The 18,011-nt window shown below is 36.9% G+C and overlaps 1 protein-coding gene across 14 annotated transcripts in view; it reads left to right on the top strand.

Moving 5' to 3' along the window:
- The window catches only part of DMD (dystrophin), a 1,276,803-nt gene that overhangs the window by 1,148,129 nt on the left and 110,663 nt on the right, over positions 1-18,011 (top strand). For all 14 annotated transcript variants that reach the window (XM_080377714.1, XM_080377711.1, XM_080377709.1 and 11 more), the window contains 2 exons: positions 2,830-2,908; positions 15,600-15,660. In XM_080377714.1, the coding sequence (XP_080233840.1) occupies positions 2,830-2,908; positions 15,600-15,660 (140 nt within the window). The remainder of the gene's footprint in view (positions 1-2,829; positions 2,909-15,599; positions 15,661-18,011) is intronic.

Here is an 18,011-nt window from a genome sequence, read left to right on the forward strand (position 1 = left end):
ATTTTATTGGACCAGAGACACATTGTTCTGTAATTTTAAGTAATCATTGTTTGGTCAGGTAGAGGTTTGTTTTTTTAATTATTGTTCAGAATAATCCCAGTCATTGTGGGTTCAAATTCTGTGATCTTATCACTTACATCTTAGTAAAATTTGTAGAGACTGACTGCAATAATCTTCCTTGCTCTACCATCAACAGAGAGTTCATCTTTTGGCACCTAAAAGGTAATATGCCAGTACATCAATAAATTGTATTTCCTGACAGCCAAATGGAATAACTTTTTGTGTTCCTAGGTGATATTTCCTAGGGAATACTCAAGATTTCCCAATGTTTTATTCATCTCTGACAAAATCTAACTCTAGCAGAGGTATTTCCTGGCTCACATCCAAGGCTGTTCAGTTTGAAAGTTTACCCTAAAGTGTGTAAGACATTTTATTTTGCTGGATAAAAATCTGTTTAATAAATTTGTGTGGCTCAAAGCTCACCTGAATATTTTTAAGTGATTGAAGTTCTCAGCTTTAGCACACTTAAAGAAGCTGTATGGTCTGTGAGTTGGCAGTAGTCATACTTACTAGAGTTCCCATACTCTATTCTGACCACAAGCTGGCTGTTATCATTTTCCTATATTAAACATTACTCCCTGCTGTGTATTTGTAGAGCTTTCATTGTCTTTAGATATTCTGCGTGCCAAAAAGTACTTTTTCAGTCCTAGCTGACTTACTGAAAATTAAGTACTAGTATAAAGGAGGAGCCTTATGTTTCTTTACTGACCAATAATGATCAAATGACAAAATATGTATGTTGTGACTTTCATTTGAAGAGGATTTCAAAGAGTGTGTATATAATTTGTTAACATTTTTTTCCAGTATTTTTGTTTAGTTTATGTAACTTTAAGACTATCTTCCTAGTCTTCATTGCAAGGCCATTTCTTGATTAAATATAATATCACATTAGTTTATTCTTCTATACTTAAGGTAATTATATTGATGACCAGAAGCAGCCCTATCATTGTTTTCTATGCACTTACAGACTTCCCTAGTTTATATCTATGCTGTGAATTAGGTGTGAACTCAAGCCCAAAGCCAGTCCCCAGTAGGAAGCATTGCTTTACGGAACATCTGTCTATGCAATTCACTTTACTTTAAATTGTCCTTTACCCAGCCGCCTTCTACCCACAGTTTCAGAAGTTATCCAGAGTTCAACCTCTTCCTAGGCTTAGTTTTGTCTAGCTGAGCAATCGGCAAGATTAAACAGAATAAGCACAGGTCACAGGATGGAGCCAGCACGTGCCCCCCTTAAACCCACCAGTATAAATGTTGTCGTGTGAGCAATTCTGTATTCAAGAAAACAGTAGAAATAAGAACCGGACCTATGTGGTGATATGCTAGCAGATGAGCTGTGTGTGCGGGGAGGTGCTGGTTAATGGGCACTAACAAAAAAAATCACATTGATAGTGTCTGTATAGGAAGCCAGAAAAGAAAAGAAGGCATAGAAACAGAGGAAGCTGCAGGAAAAGCATCTGAAAAATGGCTTAAGGAAAGGGGGCTTCTTGGTCATAGTGTCAGTTTTGAAACTGTAAGCAAAGAAATCATGTCCTGATGTTAAATTTCTGTTGTGTTTAGAGAAACAAGATTTTCGGGGCTAGAGGTTATTTGGCACACACACACAGTTATTTCAAAGAGCTAGTAAATTCTGTCATCATTTTTCCCTTCTAATTGAATCATGCCCAGTTATTATACAATTGCTCCTTCCTACCACCAACCAGCAAAATCCCTGAAAGTTTTAAAAGATGGATTGCTTTTTTACTTGTGCAACCTATTTGTTTCCCTGTTATGTATGCCACAATTAGGGCAGTAAAAACAGACCAATCATTTTTACCTTCTGCTTTGCCAGTGTTGATACAACACTTTTTCTTACAGGCAATATTTAAGTGAATGTGTTTTCTATCCATTATTTTAATTAACACATTTCTAAAATATTCTATAATTACTTTCAAACATTTTTTTTCCTTGCTTTACCTGATCCTATTCTTAGGCCTAATTTAATTATCATATCCTTGTAGCGTGTAGGCTATAAAGCTGCTGGTAGATGTCATTCATACACTATGGAATCTTACAGCAACCACTCCCCCTTGACTGCTTGCTTGATACTTAACTCTAATGGGATTTTCAAGGGTAAAGATAAAACCAATCTTACAACCAGCATCTGTGTTTTCATGCAGTAAAGCAACCCAATAAGACATTAGGAACAACATGTTCTTCAAAAGACTCTTCCAAGGAGAGGATCAAGAGACTAGGATTTGACTATTTAAAAGAACAGAGAAATGTTTGTATCAGATGCTCTTTGGTTACTCTCATTTCAGCACTCAGCTAAAATATGGTTATGTCCACATTAAAATAGATTACTTTTCACATGCTGATTTATAATAGTATACTCTCAAAAAGTACTTTTGAGGTAGTTCTGTAAAAGTATTAACATAAAAGAACTTTTCTGAAAAATATTGGCAAGCAACAGTCATATTCTCATCAGGTACATAAAGTCAGGCCAATTTGCTATACCTTTTTTTCTCAGCCTTTTCATTTTCAACTTGTTCTAGCACCAGTTGGGGAGGGGTGGGGGAGCTTGGAAAAAAACACTAAACACCAAAACCCAAACCTCTTTTGACATCCTTTCTTTTGGGTAAAACACATAAAAACTCAATTCAGCCCTGAGGAATAATGATTTTTCCAGGACCCTGCTTAATTTTAAACAGGATATTCTCTAATGAAAAAGTATGACTATAATTGCTACTTGTTTAGAAGAGAGTAATTTTTTTTCTTCTCTCTTAACAGGTGGCCATTGATGAGCGCATCAGGCAACTGCATGAAGCTCACAGGGATTTTGGCCCAACTTCCCAGCATTTTCTTACCAGTGAGTAATTTCCCATTTTTCTGGCTCAGCTGGCATACACAGTTTGTAGCCATATGCCGGTTACCATTATGATGAATTTCTATTTTAGACTGTATTATAAAGTTATTCATTTTTTTCATTACTGGGAGTGGAAGTCTGTTATTAAATAAGTTCATATAGGTCGGAGTAAAATGAAAATATCTGCTAGTACCAAGTCTGTTTGTCCTGTCAATGCAAGACTGGTCTTCATTGTCTGAATAGTCACTTTTAGGACTAGCAAATTAAAATTATGTTAAAAATTGTAAGAGTTTCTGATTATTGAAATACAGAAAGGATGAAAAAATATTAAATTTGGCTTATCTGTTCAAAGAAATATTCAGCTCTAAAAAGGGGCAAAATCAGACCTTCAAGAAAAATATTTTGCAGGATTTTATCACTTAGCACAGCAATGAGAGGATCAAAACTTACTGGGAAAGTTGGCAGAAGGATGGCAGTTAAGTAAACTTATTACAATTCTGCATAAAATATAATTGCTAGCAATATTCCCACTCCACCTCCATACACACACTCTTTTATCAAGGATGTTTTGAAGTACACTGAAAGACAATTTGAAATACCTTCAAAGCTCCAAGTCAATGACTAAAGTGAAGCTTCTCTAAAGGCCATGCCTTTTCTATTGTACTTCAATTAAGGAAAGTAAACAGTAAAACTTTATTTAAGATAATATATCAGCAGAACAGAACACAGTCACAGGATAATGGTCTCCTGCATGCAGAGGGACAAGCTATCCAGACATCACAAATAGATGTTACTGCACAGCAATGTTCACAGTGGGGTAGAGAACAAACTTTTCTTCAGCTGATACTGCATTGTAATTTTAATTGGTTGACTGTGTTTCCACTGAAAATCTCAATGAGAAATTGGAAATTTTCAGTGCGGTGAACTGCAAATTCAAAACCAGGGTCAATATTGTGCCATATAAGCATAATGTAGGCTCACAATGATTCAACCCTGCATCTTATTTTATGAAATTATTTTCCTGTGAAGAAATAAGCCTTATTTTTATAATTTCTACTACTTTTTCAAAATCATTTTAATTAACTCTTAATCATTGGGAGTAATTTGTCAGCTTAATATATATAACTGCAAATCAGACTCTTCAAGACTGAATGTGCAAGAGTTGTTATGGGTATATGACATGAATGCAATATGAAGATCTCACAGTTATAGCGGGTACTATTAAAGTATCGTTTCCACACACAGATTTGGTATAAATTAGCTGTCAATGACTGTTAGCAAAAGAACAGATAACAAAACCAAGCCACTGTGAAAGTCTTTCTGCATCCGTATCTTCAGTATGAAAGCCTGTTTGTCTTCTGACACACAGTGTATTGCTGGTGAAAGAATAAATGTGAAGGGTAAATTAAGCAAGCCTGTATTGCAGTCTGGAAGACACTAGAGTGACCCGAACGTTACTACACTGAGGAGCACACCATTGCTGGTGCTGAGTGCAGCCAAGCAACCTGGGGGACAGTTAGGTCCCAGACCCTTTCTGTCTTATTACTGATAAACTAGATCAATCTAAAAGCTGCTCAGAGTTATGATAGTCATCTCTTTTATCCCACCCACCATCAGTGAGACACCAAGACAACACATTATTCTGTGGACTAAATGGGGCCAGCAAAGAATCAAAATCATTCTGGACACTTCTCAGCACTTGAGAATTGCTTTAGGAGAAAGAGCCAGGTGAAAATGTATGACTTTGGAAACAGCCAAATCACTGAGAAAAAAATGCACACGTGTATTTGTTCTCTTTTTCTTGGGCATGTGTGCAAATACATATTCTTATATGTGCATGCAGAAGTTAGGTATTTGAAGCACTGAAAATATCTACAGAATCCTTCCCAAGCATAAGTGTTCAGTCACTGAAAAATGCCAGTGCATCTATCAGTCCCATTTTTCATAAGTATCAAATTCCAAAAGCATCAAGTTTCTCAGTATCATGTACTATTACTTCACCTGAAGAAAACATCATGCTTATACAGGTTTTTCATGTACCACATCTGCTGCAATGATGGAAGCACATCTGTTGGAGAGGTAGTGCTGTAGAAGAGAGTGCCAAAGTCTTTGTCATCTAGCACTAGTCTTGTTTCTGTATCTGTACTTCGGGGGATGAGCAAGTCAAACATAAGCATTGTCAAACAGAATTGGGCAGGTCAAATGGTTTGTGAACAATCTTTCAGTACATGGCAGAGTCCAAGTTGGATCAGTCTAGCTGTGGCAACAACAGTGAAAAGGTCAATCATGTTAATTCTGCTCTCTGGCTTTATTTTACAAGGCCAGTTCACAGACCATTTTTATCTAAGGAGCTGAGATACACAGATCAATGCAAACTTTAATAAGTAAAGAAAATAAGCAATTTACTGGCTATTTTGTGCCTAATGTATATGCCAGTAACAATCAGTTCATCCTCTCAAATCAGTATCAACTTTCCCTCTACCATACATGCTTGCTCACCTTAAGGAGTGAGTGATGGTCTTTAGCTCCAAACTGTTTATATACCAATATGAAAATTTGTCCTTTTAGAGGTGATCTACCTTTAAGTACTTCTGAAAAAAATGTGGGTACAGTAGTCAAGTTCACATTAAATCTGTCACTGAATTGCACTTCTGTCCTATCTGGAAGAAATAAACATGAGCTGCTAATCTGCAGTATTTTTTTTTAATGTGTTTGTGGTCATTTATATACAGAAATCACAGCATCCTCTGTTTCTGCTTGGTTGGAATTGAAGCTGCATAGGGCTTTAAAAAGCTAGCACAAAAGCCACGGTGGAGTGATGCAGGGACCTCATACTTGTCATGCCCTGTGCAGGCAAAGAATCAAGTGGCAGTCCCTGTTTCTAAGCACTTGAAGTCTGTTGTAAGAGCTATTCTTACAGCTATTTCTGAGACAGATGGGAAGGGAGCTAGAGAGATAAGGAGTGCAAATTATAATAATAAAAAAAAAGTCTCCTTCTCTGTAGCGTTTTCAAATTAAGGACCATTTTTCTCCATTGTCCTTTCATGCAGTTCAACCTTCTCTTTCCACTCGTTCTTCTGAATGACCAGGTGACAGTGTTTAGCTATACTGTGGCATAGGACAATTGAGACATCTCCTGGTTGAAAGTTTAAAAAGTAATGACAAAGGAACTAGTATGCACTTGTGTCTCTATAGCAAGGCTTTGGTCTTCCCTCAATTATAAAGGACTTTCAGCAAAACTGGCCCTTATTTTTCTGCTAGCACGTGAACTTGCCTCTCTCCAAGCCTCCTACATTTTTTTGCTGGGTGCTGTCACCTCTCTCACCCTTGATCTCCTGATCAGTCCTTCACACTTCCCCAAACTAATCTCACTTTGACAGTCTCTGAAGAGTTCCAGCTCCTACTCAGTTTATTCCTTGCCAAGGACAGAGGCTCCCAGCATTCACAGCAATAGTTGTTAAGATATAGCTGATAAATGTATTGCATGTGCAAGACATTATATCATGAATCACTGGAGTGAGTTTGTTAGTTTTGAAGGTTTTGCTGTTTAATTAGAATGATCTAAATCAGGGTGTAAAAAAATAGAAAAAAAAGTCTCTTTATTAAAAAGAAACTGTTATTAATTTAGCAAAGTAATTAAAAAAAATCCGTGATCCTTTCATGGATGATGGTGCTTAATTTGGAAACTATATGCAGTAACTAAGTGTGAAAAAGAGTACCTGCAAATTTCAAACATAATGCCAGTTCCAGAGTTGCCAGTGACTCCTCTAGAATAATTTTACTTTTCTGACTTCGCCTTTATTTCTCTCTCTCTCATGCTGAGTCTTACAAAGAATGGGATTCATTGTCTCTTTTGGAGAACCCACCGATATTTATCTTAAGTTATAACTTTTTTTTTTTTTAAGACACATCAAATGAGAGGTAGGATTTATGTCAGATTGTTATGAATATCATTTGCCAGCCTCCTATCAATCCTATTTTTAATGTGATGGTTCATTCACATGCGTTTCTTGTGATTGCTGAAAAATGGAAGGTATTGCATCTTTTAAAAGCATAAGCAAACCTTGTAATTTACTGTCCAGCTCTGGTATGAGCCATCTGTTAGTATGTATAGCATGTCAATGAAGTGACTGCATGAAATAGTGCTCAGATATAACTGGCAATTACTTACAAGTGTGACTGGAAGATCCCAGGTGCTGCTTCTGATTCCCAAACTCAGAGAAACACGGACTTTCCTCAAGGTGAAGAACCTGGAAACACGAGGAACAGAAAGAACATTTAGGTTTGTAAGTCTAAAAGGTTGATTTACATCTAGTTAACATCTTGTGATTTGTATTTCCCAGACTACAAGCTTCTTCTATCTGGACACATCAGTACCAGACTCTTAAATCTGCATACCTAAATAAGTGCTAGGAACCATAATTTAACTGGAGATACCTAACTATGCCTTCAGAGTTTGGACTTCCAAGCAGGAACAGCACTGACCTCAACACGAAACGAGGCAGCCATAGCAACTTTCATTTACAAACAGAAAGGTTACAAATACTGGAGCCAACAATTGGCTTTGCAAGCTAGCAATCAGAGTGCAGCTGCTGCATTTTATGTCAGACAACTGTTGCTTAAAAATAAAAAATATGATCACAAGAGTGGGCTATCCAACAAGCTCTCTCCTTCTCAGGATAAGCTAAGAGCTGTTCAGGTTCAGCTCTGTGGGTTTTTTCTACTTCTTTCTGTGCCTTCATTTTCTTACAGTTATTTAGGACACTCTCTTGAGAAATTGGAGATGTGGGTCTGAATTCCTGCAAACTGGGAGAGAAGCCAAGTACTTGCATCTCCCATGTTCTGGGTGAGTGCTTAGATTATTATGCAATGCAAAGATTAGGGAAGCTCTTTCTTGCACAGGCAGACATCTTTAAAAGGGCAAGTTCTGCTAATTAAGACTTCTAACTTTAAAAATGACAGGGCTCTAGGACTCTTTACCCATCTACCTGATAGATTATTTTCCAGTGCTAACTGCTATAACTTTCTCTCATATTTGTCACTGCACACATTATATTATATTGTCTTCGAGATGCCACTTTTGATGTGCAGACATTGAAGACCATGTTCATTCATCCATGTCTTTTGGATATATGCTTTAATATTTTTAGATATCACACTGAATATTTTGAACAGAAAATATCACCAGGTAATAAGATTAAGGTAGAGGATAGGTGGTCATAAAAGAATCAGCCTAACTCTTTGAACTCACTGGAAACAAAGGGGTTTTATTATTGCATTTAAATATGGTCATATTAGCTAGAGAAGCTTGATTGCTAGAAAACTTATTTCTTCTACTTTTGTATAAATGCAAGATGACTGCATGTGCTCCTGAGAAAGGAAAAAAGAAAACTATGAAAGAACCACCAAAGAAAAGTTCACAGGTCTTGATACCATTATTATCATGGTGAATTTGTAGCAGCATTGGACACCAATTCAACCTTGATTTGTGTGGTGGGTGAATCACATTTAAAGTTAGGGGATGTAGAGGAATGAAGGCAGTGGGTTGATTAGCATTGATAACATGCAGCTGTGGCCTTGCCTCAGCGGCAGCGGGTTGATTGACATGGACAATGTGCAGCTGTAGCTGGTTCCTGCTAAGTGGTTAAATAGCCCTGAGGATGGTGGGAGAGGGCATTGGATTGAGGAGTAGCAGTGTGGTCTGGCCTCTGGAGGAAGGAGGTGCAGCATGGACAGTAGAATCTGACAAAGGTAAAGCCTTGTTGCAGCCTACTAGTTTGTACTGCAACAGGGGGAAATGTCTTCAGTCCATATGTCTTCAGAATATTGTGACATAGCTACAACTTTTGGTAGTGCTAGCCTTTGCCTGACTGCTAAAGGTTTTTAAGAGAGATAAAGTGTTGGCATATTCTGAGAGAATCTTTTTATTGTTGTTTTTGGAATAAATTAGTGGAATTAGTTTTACATTGTATGACCTGATGACATACTTTCAATCACTAGTCCTTCTTTTGTGGGTTTTAATTTTTCCATTATGTTGTTTCCTCACATTATCTCTCCGTAAAACAATGTTTGATTCACAATGAAATAGGAGTTATGGAATTCTAGCCTTATACGTATGTTTCCCTCTTTCCTGCACTTTTGTGCTGAGTGACCCTTTCCACTATAATACACCGGAATACAAATTTCTGAACAAAATGATAAACTTAGTTTTCAAATGAGGCTGTTCTTCCTCTCTCTTTACCTGGACGCAAGCAATTTTTTCCTTATAATTAATATACCCTGGGTTTGTGAAAAAAGGTTTCCGATAAAATATCCCTCATAATGGTACTTAAAAATAATTTATTCTAAATCTTTTTGGCTTGTGTTCTTGGTTTTAATTTGTCACAAACTTAAAAATTATGTACAGTATTTATCTTAAAGCAGAGGTTTTTTTGGGGGAGTAGTCAGGAAAGTTGCTGGGGGTGTTTTTGGTTGTTTTTTTTTTTAACAGCCTGATTAATTTGTGTTTTATCCTTGGTTGATAGACAATCTTATATTTTGCAATGCTAAATAATTTGCAAGTAATCAACTATTATTTTTTACTCTTAAATATAAGACTGAAAAGATGAGTTGTTGCGTATTATACAATTGTCCACTGTCTGAATTTGTACGTTGCTAAGACAAAATCTTCCCCCCAGTATTTTGAAATCTTTTTGGAGTAACATTGGATCTATGAAGCCTAAATAAAACCTACTTCACTTTTACACTGCCACGTTTAACTCTGATGCACTTAACCATGTGCCCATATTGCCATAAGAGGTTCGTTGTGTTCAGTTTAGAAAATTCTTTTGTCCTCAAACTCCAGGACTGTGGTACAATAGGCATATTATATATGTGTGTGTATATATATAAAAGAATGCTTCTGTTATGTTTTGCTATGTGAGACATGGAATATTTACCAAAGATTAATTTTTCTATTTATCTCATTCCGTTGGCATAAAAATCACCACCAATTTGATTAGGTCATTTTCTGACCTCATTTGATGAGCCAGTTTTAGAGACTTCATTTTTAAGAGCATAAGAGTGCAGTAGAAGTTAGTAATGTGATGTACCTGTAACTTGGGATATGTGGATCAATACAGACTATATCACTTTGTTGTATTTCTTTATTAACCAAGTAGATGCTTGTATTTTTGCCATTCTACAGTAGTGGCATGACATTTAAGAAAATAAACATTAGATGGGTTTTATATTTTGTGTTACAAGTGGCATTTGGAAACTTCGGGAAATACTGTTCATGACTAAAGGTGTGCATTATTTAGGTTGTATCATATTATGTTGACCATAGGATGCAGGTGAGAAATTGTAGATTGGCTGTAAAGATTCCAGCCAGACACACCGGATGAAAAGGTCTCTTTTATTACTTTTGTGAACTGACTGTTGTAATCGGCCTTGATCACATGCTGAACTTTTTTAATGACTAATAATCTCTTCTTCAAATTGGTTAGAAGTGTTCTGGAAATGGTATATTTAGTAAATGTCTGCATGTGCACTACAGCAACAGATGGGGCTGCTAGCACTGCAGAGAAGTAGTGTTTGCTTGGGTTTAAGAACAGCAGAATCCAAGCTGATGAGATCTCTATCTCAGAAACGACTGCACATCCATCCATGTGTGCAGCATTGTGAGCTATGGCTTGGAGCGGAACAAACCGCATGCAGTGTAGTTCTTATGAAAGACAGGTTTTGATTGATGTTTCTGCCTTGTAGCTTCTAAACTGTGTAGCCAATGTATTCTGACATCAGCTTCTCAACAACACAGTGCAACCTTAGACTTCAGTGTTACACAATGTCATCTGATTGTTCTTCAGTCTCACCTAGTATAATAATAAATGTAATTTAGAAATTATCTATAAATCTGGGGGGGGATAATATATTACATATGTATATGGACATTTGTTGCAAAGTATCTCAAAGAACTTAGATTATGCAAACACTTCTATTGTGCCACTGTCACGCTGGCATACGTATTGGAGATGGCATCATGCCAGCGAATATCATGAACTCATTAAGGAGGGGAAACATTGCTTTAACATATTCTCTCAGGAAGAGAAGCATAAGCTCTTTATAGTCTGTGGAGAGCAATAGTTTCTCATTTATAATGGTCTCATTTGAAAATAATTGGAATAGTGCTCAATGCATCTTCTTTGAAAGGTTAAGGTACCTTACAGGGATGTGATCTTCTGATTCTTAGGGAATCAGTCTTTCCAGACACAGATTGTCTCATCATTTCATCCTCCCTGCTTGCCTTTATCTGAAGTCACAACTCCATACCTTGCTGCAGTGAAAATAATTGGTATGAAAACAAACTTCATGTGACTAAATAATCAAAGTCCTAGCTTTATGTTTGCATAAAGATACTAATGATGATAATGCTAGGTACAACAATGTAAGTCATGCAGGTAGGGTTCCTAAGCTGAATCAGTGAATTATTAGCATTATTACAATGTGAACATAATTAAGCACCTTGCTGAGTTACAGCTACTATGGCCACCAAGCAGGTAGTGCAGGTCTTGATTGTGAACAAAAAAAGGAACTCAGCTTTAGTTATCATGATGCTGAAATGCTTATATAATAAATTTTCTAAGAAAAAAATAGTTGAGAAGATATATGCAACAGTATATGGTGTATGGGCACTGGGTGGTGCTACTTGGTGGTTTCCTAGTGTCCTATACCTGTTTGCCAGTACTTTAAGCCCTAGTGACAAATCAAGAGTCAGAAGATTTTCTTTGTATTTACAACTGAAAATGTACACTCATGCTGTCATATAGGGACTAGAAATGTGTGCTGACTATGTAAGTAAGGACCACTGAGAGTAACTTTTAAATGTGGACATGCTAAATTTATTCTTTGAATAGCTGGAGGAGAAATAGTTTACTATTAGTAAACACACATGTATTTTTCATTATGTTTGTAGTGCTAAAGTGAGATATTTATAAGATTGCTTTCTGTAATATCAACACAGATAAAACTATACTGTCATCCTATTTAATATTTCATTCAGATCCCTGCATATATTTAAACATTACTGGAGTTCAGAGTGCCAGCACGCTACTGTTTCATTACATATTCTACAAACAAATAAGGGCCTAGGCTTACTGTCGAGAGCCATGTTCACTTAAGTTGAATAAGCAAAGCAAGTAACAGATGTTAGCACACCAACAGAAAGGAATAAAACTCCCAAATTAGGTAACCATTAAAATATATATTAATGCAAATAAAGTATAGGGAGATTTAAATTCTTAAAATGCTCCATATTTTGTTGTAGTATTTCATATTAGTCAAAAGCATTACTAGTAGCTGGGTGTATGGTAATGGGTTCTTATGCTGTGCAAACTAGAACAATAAAACACTTTTGCATTACGCTTTGCGAACAGGAAACTGCTTCTCAGGTGCTGTAGCATGCAGGGCTACTAGTGCATCATATAAAAAAGCGAGAGTTTTAGATGGACTGCTAAAATGGTCTTAACCATCAATTAAATATATATGTCTGTTACCTGCACTAACTTTGTAATGGATAGTAAACCTGTACTGGTAACCAAAGATAAGAAACAGCTGTTCTCAGCCTCTGGGCTTTGCCAAAAATGGAATGATTATTCTCTTAGCATAGCTGTAAAAAGTACTGTGTGTTTTGTCAACTCATATTTATGCAAGGCTAGAATCATCCAGGAAACCAAAAATGTATTATAGACAGCTTCACAGCAATCTCTTGAAGGAACACTAAATCCAATTATGCAGAACATCACAGAATTGTTTGTTATTCCTACAGCACTTAGTTCTCATGAAAGCAAAGTATTTGTTCCTTTTCTAATGTATCAAGAACACTATCATAAGCAAGAATCTGAGATAAGTTATGACTGCAAAGCTCTTACTCAGATAAGTTCAGAAGCAACAGAAAAAATACACCTTCCAAAAAATATGCAGCTATCTATTCTGTGCTTTAGGTATTGAATTAAAAATAAACCTTAAAGTGGAAGAACTGTAGCTTTGTGCTGTTCCTGTTGGGAATATTAATGATACTGTGGGAGAGAAATATGTAAGAAGGTTGATTTTTAGTTAATACTGAAGGGTATTTTATTTTCAATAATTATAACTTAGTATAATCCTCTTCAAATTAGTCCTCAGATAATAGCAATTCCCATGCTTAAGAAACTTTACCATTTTCACCAAGTAGGAATTTTAAGCTTATTTGATGGACCACCTATTAACGCACAGGTTAGTATTACTGAATAAAAACATGCACTATCAATGGCTTGGTGATTTCTTTGTAAAATAAAATTGTAATTCTGTGTCTCATGCCTTGGTTTCAGTTTCCTATCCTCTTCTGGGTTATGGAGAATATTGGATCAGTTGCCAAAATTACACTTACATCAGTTTACCTTCTCACCAGTAGAAAGAATAATTAAGCATCATGGTTAAAAGAGTTTTGTATGAACCTAAAGATAGGGTTAAAAGTAGAACATGTTCCCTTACTTTAAGGTAGTTAACATCAAAACATTACATGATATTCTAATTTAGATACTTTTTGCATTCCTATAAATTATATAACAAATTGTACCTTTACATCAACTGAGGCTATAGCAGTACACAGAAACAGAGAAGCTGCGTACATCTTACAGCTGCAGCTCATGCTACCAAAAAGAGCAGCTTAATGAACAGCAACCTTACCCTTCACAATTCTTCAGCTACATAGTCTATGAACACAGAACAAAATGGCAATCCCTGTCCCAAGAAGGAGTGTTTGATCACATAGTATGTGTATATTTGAGTATTTGTATTTGAAAATGCACACGGTTCTGCGTTCTTGTGCGTGCAGCTCGTGATACAGACTTCAATCGCAGTGCCGTGTGCTATTTTTTAAGATCTAATGCTGTAATTGGAATTCTGTGTTTCTTGCACAGTTTGAGAGTTCACTGTTTTCATCGTTCATACCTTTGAAATTTTGCCTTTGTTTTTTAAAGACTACAGAGCTGTGTAAGTAATAGGAAAGCAAAACAGGTTAGCTACAGAGTGTTAGTAGGGGGCTGGAGACCTAACCGCAGGACCTACAGAGATGCTGTGGTAGGCTTTCCATAACTCCTTGGCCACCCGCAATCTAAAACAGGATTATCACATTCATATTTCTTGCAAACATATTCCTTCCTTTCCCTGGCTTTTCAGCCCTAAAATGTATATGGAACCCACTGTCCCACTCCCCAGCTTGTACCCTGTTCCCAGTTGCTTTTCCTTCTCCTTTTCAGACCATCTAGTATATCTCCAGCTTCCTCCACTGCTGCTATCTGATTTATCTCCCCTCTGTGGTGTCCCTAGCCTCCCTCCAGCCCTCCTTCACGATTCCTGTGTATGCAACTGTACCAAAACAGCAAGACTGCACTATACATCCATTTTTATAAGTTTCATGTCTTTCCTCCCAACTCTTGCTGTCCACACTCCAGTACCTGGGTGGGAAAGGGGCAGTATATCCCACTCTGATGACTGACTTTTGTTAATCTGGTTAACAGCTCTAGTACAAAATATATGCAATGTGCATATTGGTCATTTTTATTTGTATGGATTGTGATTTGTCGACTTTGTTAAAATACCTCCAGCTTGGGAGTGGTGTTTTTAAGTGTCTATTTTGAACAAGAGAAGGAAAGAAAACACTCGGAGACAAATGGGCAAGCAGCTAATTACTAGTTCTCTTGGTAACAATAATTTTCCCTGTGAACAGCAGAGGTCACTAAAAAGAAGGGTTACACGGGGTGAAGCAAACGGGATCCCCCAAGCACTTTTCATCTATTTTATTTTTTAATTACTATATTAAAAAGGAAAATTCTTGGTTCTACTGACTTTGACAGATAATCAGAAAAGTTTTTTTATTAAGAGTTTGTTATGGCCTAAACTAAGTTTATAAGCTGCCTCTAATAAAAAATAATTTACAATTGTTTTGCCAACAATTTTTATGAAAACATTTTACAAAACATTTTCATTACATTGTAAGTTGATGTTGACATTTAACACTGTGATAGCCAAGTAATGGCACTTCCTCACTGTTTCTTGTGATGGCACTGTCATTTTGTCCACTATTTGCTGTTATTGGAAGTCAATAAGACACAATAAGTAATTCGGAGAAAGAAAAATAAAATTGTTCTCCATTTAGAACAAGTCAACAAGAGAGTACTGAAAATACTTAGATGGTCTCTCAGTGTACCTTCACTCAACACAAAATGTAAACACGCATGTAATTCTGTTCCTATAAGGATGGAAAGCACTGACCACACAAGGAAAGAAATTGAAGAAAACCCAGTCAATCGTATTCCTAGTAGGCACCCTATAAAATAAAATGCCAGAAAGATAGGCTATTTGCTCTGCTTCGTATTTTTTCTCTAAGCTTAGTAGTCAAGGAGGAGGGGGTGGGGGTGGGTGTATTTATCTTTGCAGCTGGATGAGTTCAGTTTCTCTCAGATTAGGACAAAAATTTCAGAGCAGCAGCTTAATCCTTCCTGCCTTCATGGGCAACTGAGCAAACAGATGTGGCAGAGTGTAAAATTGTAATTCTAGAGATTAACGTTGTCTTTCCTGTTTGCTTTGAACTTGACCTCCATGTTTCTCTTCTAGGTATGTTTGTATGTATGAATGTATATGTACATTTATTTATTTGTTTGTTTGTTGTCAACAGCTTCTGTCCAAGGCCCCTGGGAGAGGGCAATCTCACCAAACAAAGTGCCGTATTATATCAAGTGAGTATAAATTGTAGTTCATTCCAGCTATTTACATTTGTCAATTTAAAGGATAGTTAGTAATTTTCTTAGGTTATTGAGAACTGCTCCTATGGTGTCTATATGCAAAGAACAAAAAGCAGTGAAGTGTGCAATAAATTTCACAGAGGTGTGCTAGTTATTTAAAAACACAGTAGGATGCACGGATTTGTAAGTTGTTTGGTTTTATGCTACTGTAAATCATCTTCAAACTAAGTAAAGCTTTGGGGTATCTGGTTATAGTTTAATTTGTACCATTGCCCACCGGAGAGTATGTATGGCAGATTTTGCAAAACAAGAAAAAACCCAGCACATTCAGAATTGCAGTTGTGAATGTGATACACTGGGGTTTTAACCTAGCAAAACACATACTTTATATTACTTATTTGTTTAGGGACAGTACTTGGTAAAGTTTGTAGCTGAGAAATGACAATGGACAAATTATTCCCTATGGACTATTCTTTTAGAGTTTAGTTCCAAAATTAAGCTAGTTTGCTTGAAGAGATGTGTACGCATTACAAATAAGAAGAAAATTTTAAGAAATCAACAGTTTGGAAATATCTGCTTCTAGTGCCCTAAACAGTGCCACTACACAGCAAATAAGAAAGAAGTGTTAATACATTTTTCCTTCTCTTTTTAGTTCTTAATTTTCTGTGGTATATGCCTTGAACACATACTTGAACACACATACATAACTTCTGAAGGAAATGGGTGATGCAATACTTGCAATAAAGACTGTAGTGCAAGTAACTGAAACACGGGTGCTGTTTAATACACGTATTCACGTGGTTCTTCCCTGTATTCCCAAAAGACTTTGAAAACTCAACTAGTGTCACTGAAGCCATCTGGTTGCAGATAGCTTTTGCAGTGGCACTTCAGTTGCAATTTTCACAACAAGGTGAACTGCTACAGCAGCTTTAAAAAAAGAAAAAAAAAAAGTCTTACATGCAAAGAAAGCCAAGCCTGTAGGTGTGATTCTGAGCTACAGTTATACCTGGCTACGCTGGTTTACTGTTGCGTTAGATTTGTTATTTTTCCAGCGTTTGTATTTGGCTATGAATAATGAGACAGTCACAAGGAAGCTGGAAAGCTCTATCGAGGAGGAGGGGCAATCTACAGGAGACAAATGCTGGAAGCAAGTCGATGCTCTGGCATCTAAGAGTCTATTTGTGGCACTAGTATGAAAGAAAAGATTCTCCTTTTCTCTCTCCCGTGACATGACTTGCTCTTATGGGGAGAGAAGCCCTTGCAATTCTTAATGTAGGCACAAGATGCATTTCATGCTGTGCTTCCCACCTCTCTCTGCTACTCACGTCCAGTAGCCATGAGTAACTGTGGACTCTGTGCTAAAATGGTCAGTGGTATTCTTGTTTATTCCTTAGTAGTTTTTCGTTTTCTGTTCTAGGACATTTACGGCTTCAAAGGAATACATTTGTTTTATTTTGTTCACTTTAGAAAATACCTGAATAGCCATGAAGAGTTGTAGCGTTATGTTGCGGATCCTGATTTAGGATCCTGCTGACTACGCTGATTTGTCATGAATGAGTGATTGAGATTGCTTAAAGAATCACCGTCAGAGGTGTTAGCAAAAGTGGTTTTAATACGTTGTTGTAGAAGTGCAACTTAAAGTTTGATGGCGATGTTCACTCTATTACTTACTGCATGGGGAAAAAACATAGAAAGGAAAATCAAGTTAGTATTGAGCTAGAATGATTTACACAGAGACCAGTGATGCAAAAGGGTAAGGAAGACCCTCCTGTTGAATCATGAGGTTCAGAGTGGACCCCCTGGCTTTCTGAACTACTTCTCAGAGAGTAGCCTACGTATGGTTAGATCCAGACTTAGTCTCAGACACAGTCAATGGTTTATGTCTAAAGGACTGTATATGTAAAGTCTGAAATAATTAATATTGAGTAGCTACATGGAATACGAATGTTTCATTAGTATTAACTCAGCATTTAGGATGTGTTTCACTTAAGGGCTGTCTCCGACTTGGGCAAGAAAGGATCTCTTAATCACAGGTAAGGAATCTCAAACCTTGATAGGCATCCCTGCTCAAGGGGAGAGTCACCTGGTGTGCAATTCAGGGAGAGCTCAAACTGGGCTTATCCAAAGCTCTGCCATTGCTAAAAGGTCTCTCTGTCTCGAAAAGCAACCTTGAGAGGCATCCTAGCCCAAGGACAGGCTTAGCAGGGAAAGCTCAAAGAGAGCTCACTGAGGCTGTTCTAGTTATGGAATCAAGTGGTTGACTCTTAGTCAAATTGCGTGCAGTGGGAAAGGTATGCATGAGACTCCTTGTACCCACAACTAACTTTGTTCCTTGATAAATGAGT

Source organism: Falco punctatus, assembly GCF_963210335.1.
Source record: "Falco punctatus genome assembly, chromosome: 2".
In the NCBI taxonomy this organism is placed as follows: domain Eukaryota; kingdom Metazoa; phylum Chordata; class Aves; order Falconiformes; family Falconidae; genus Falco; species Falco punctatus.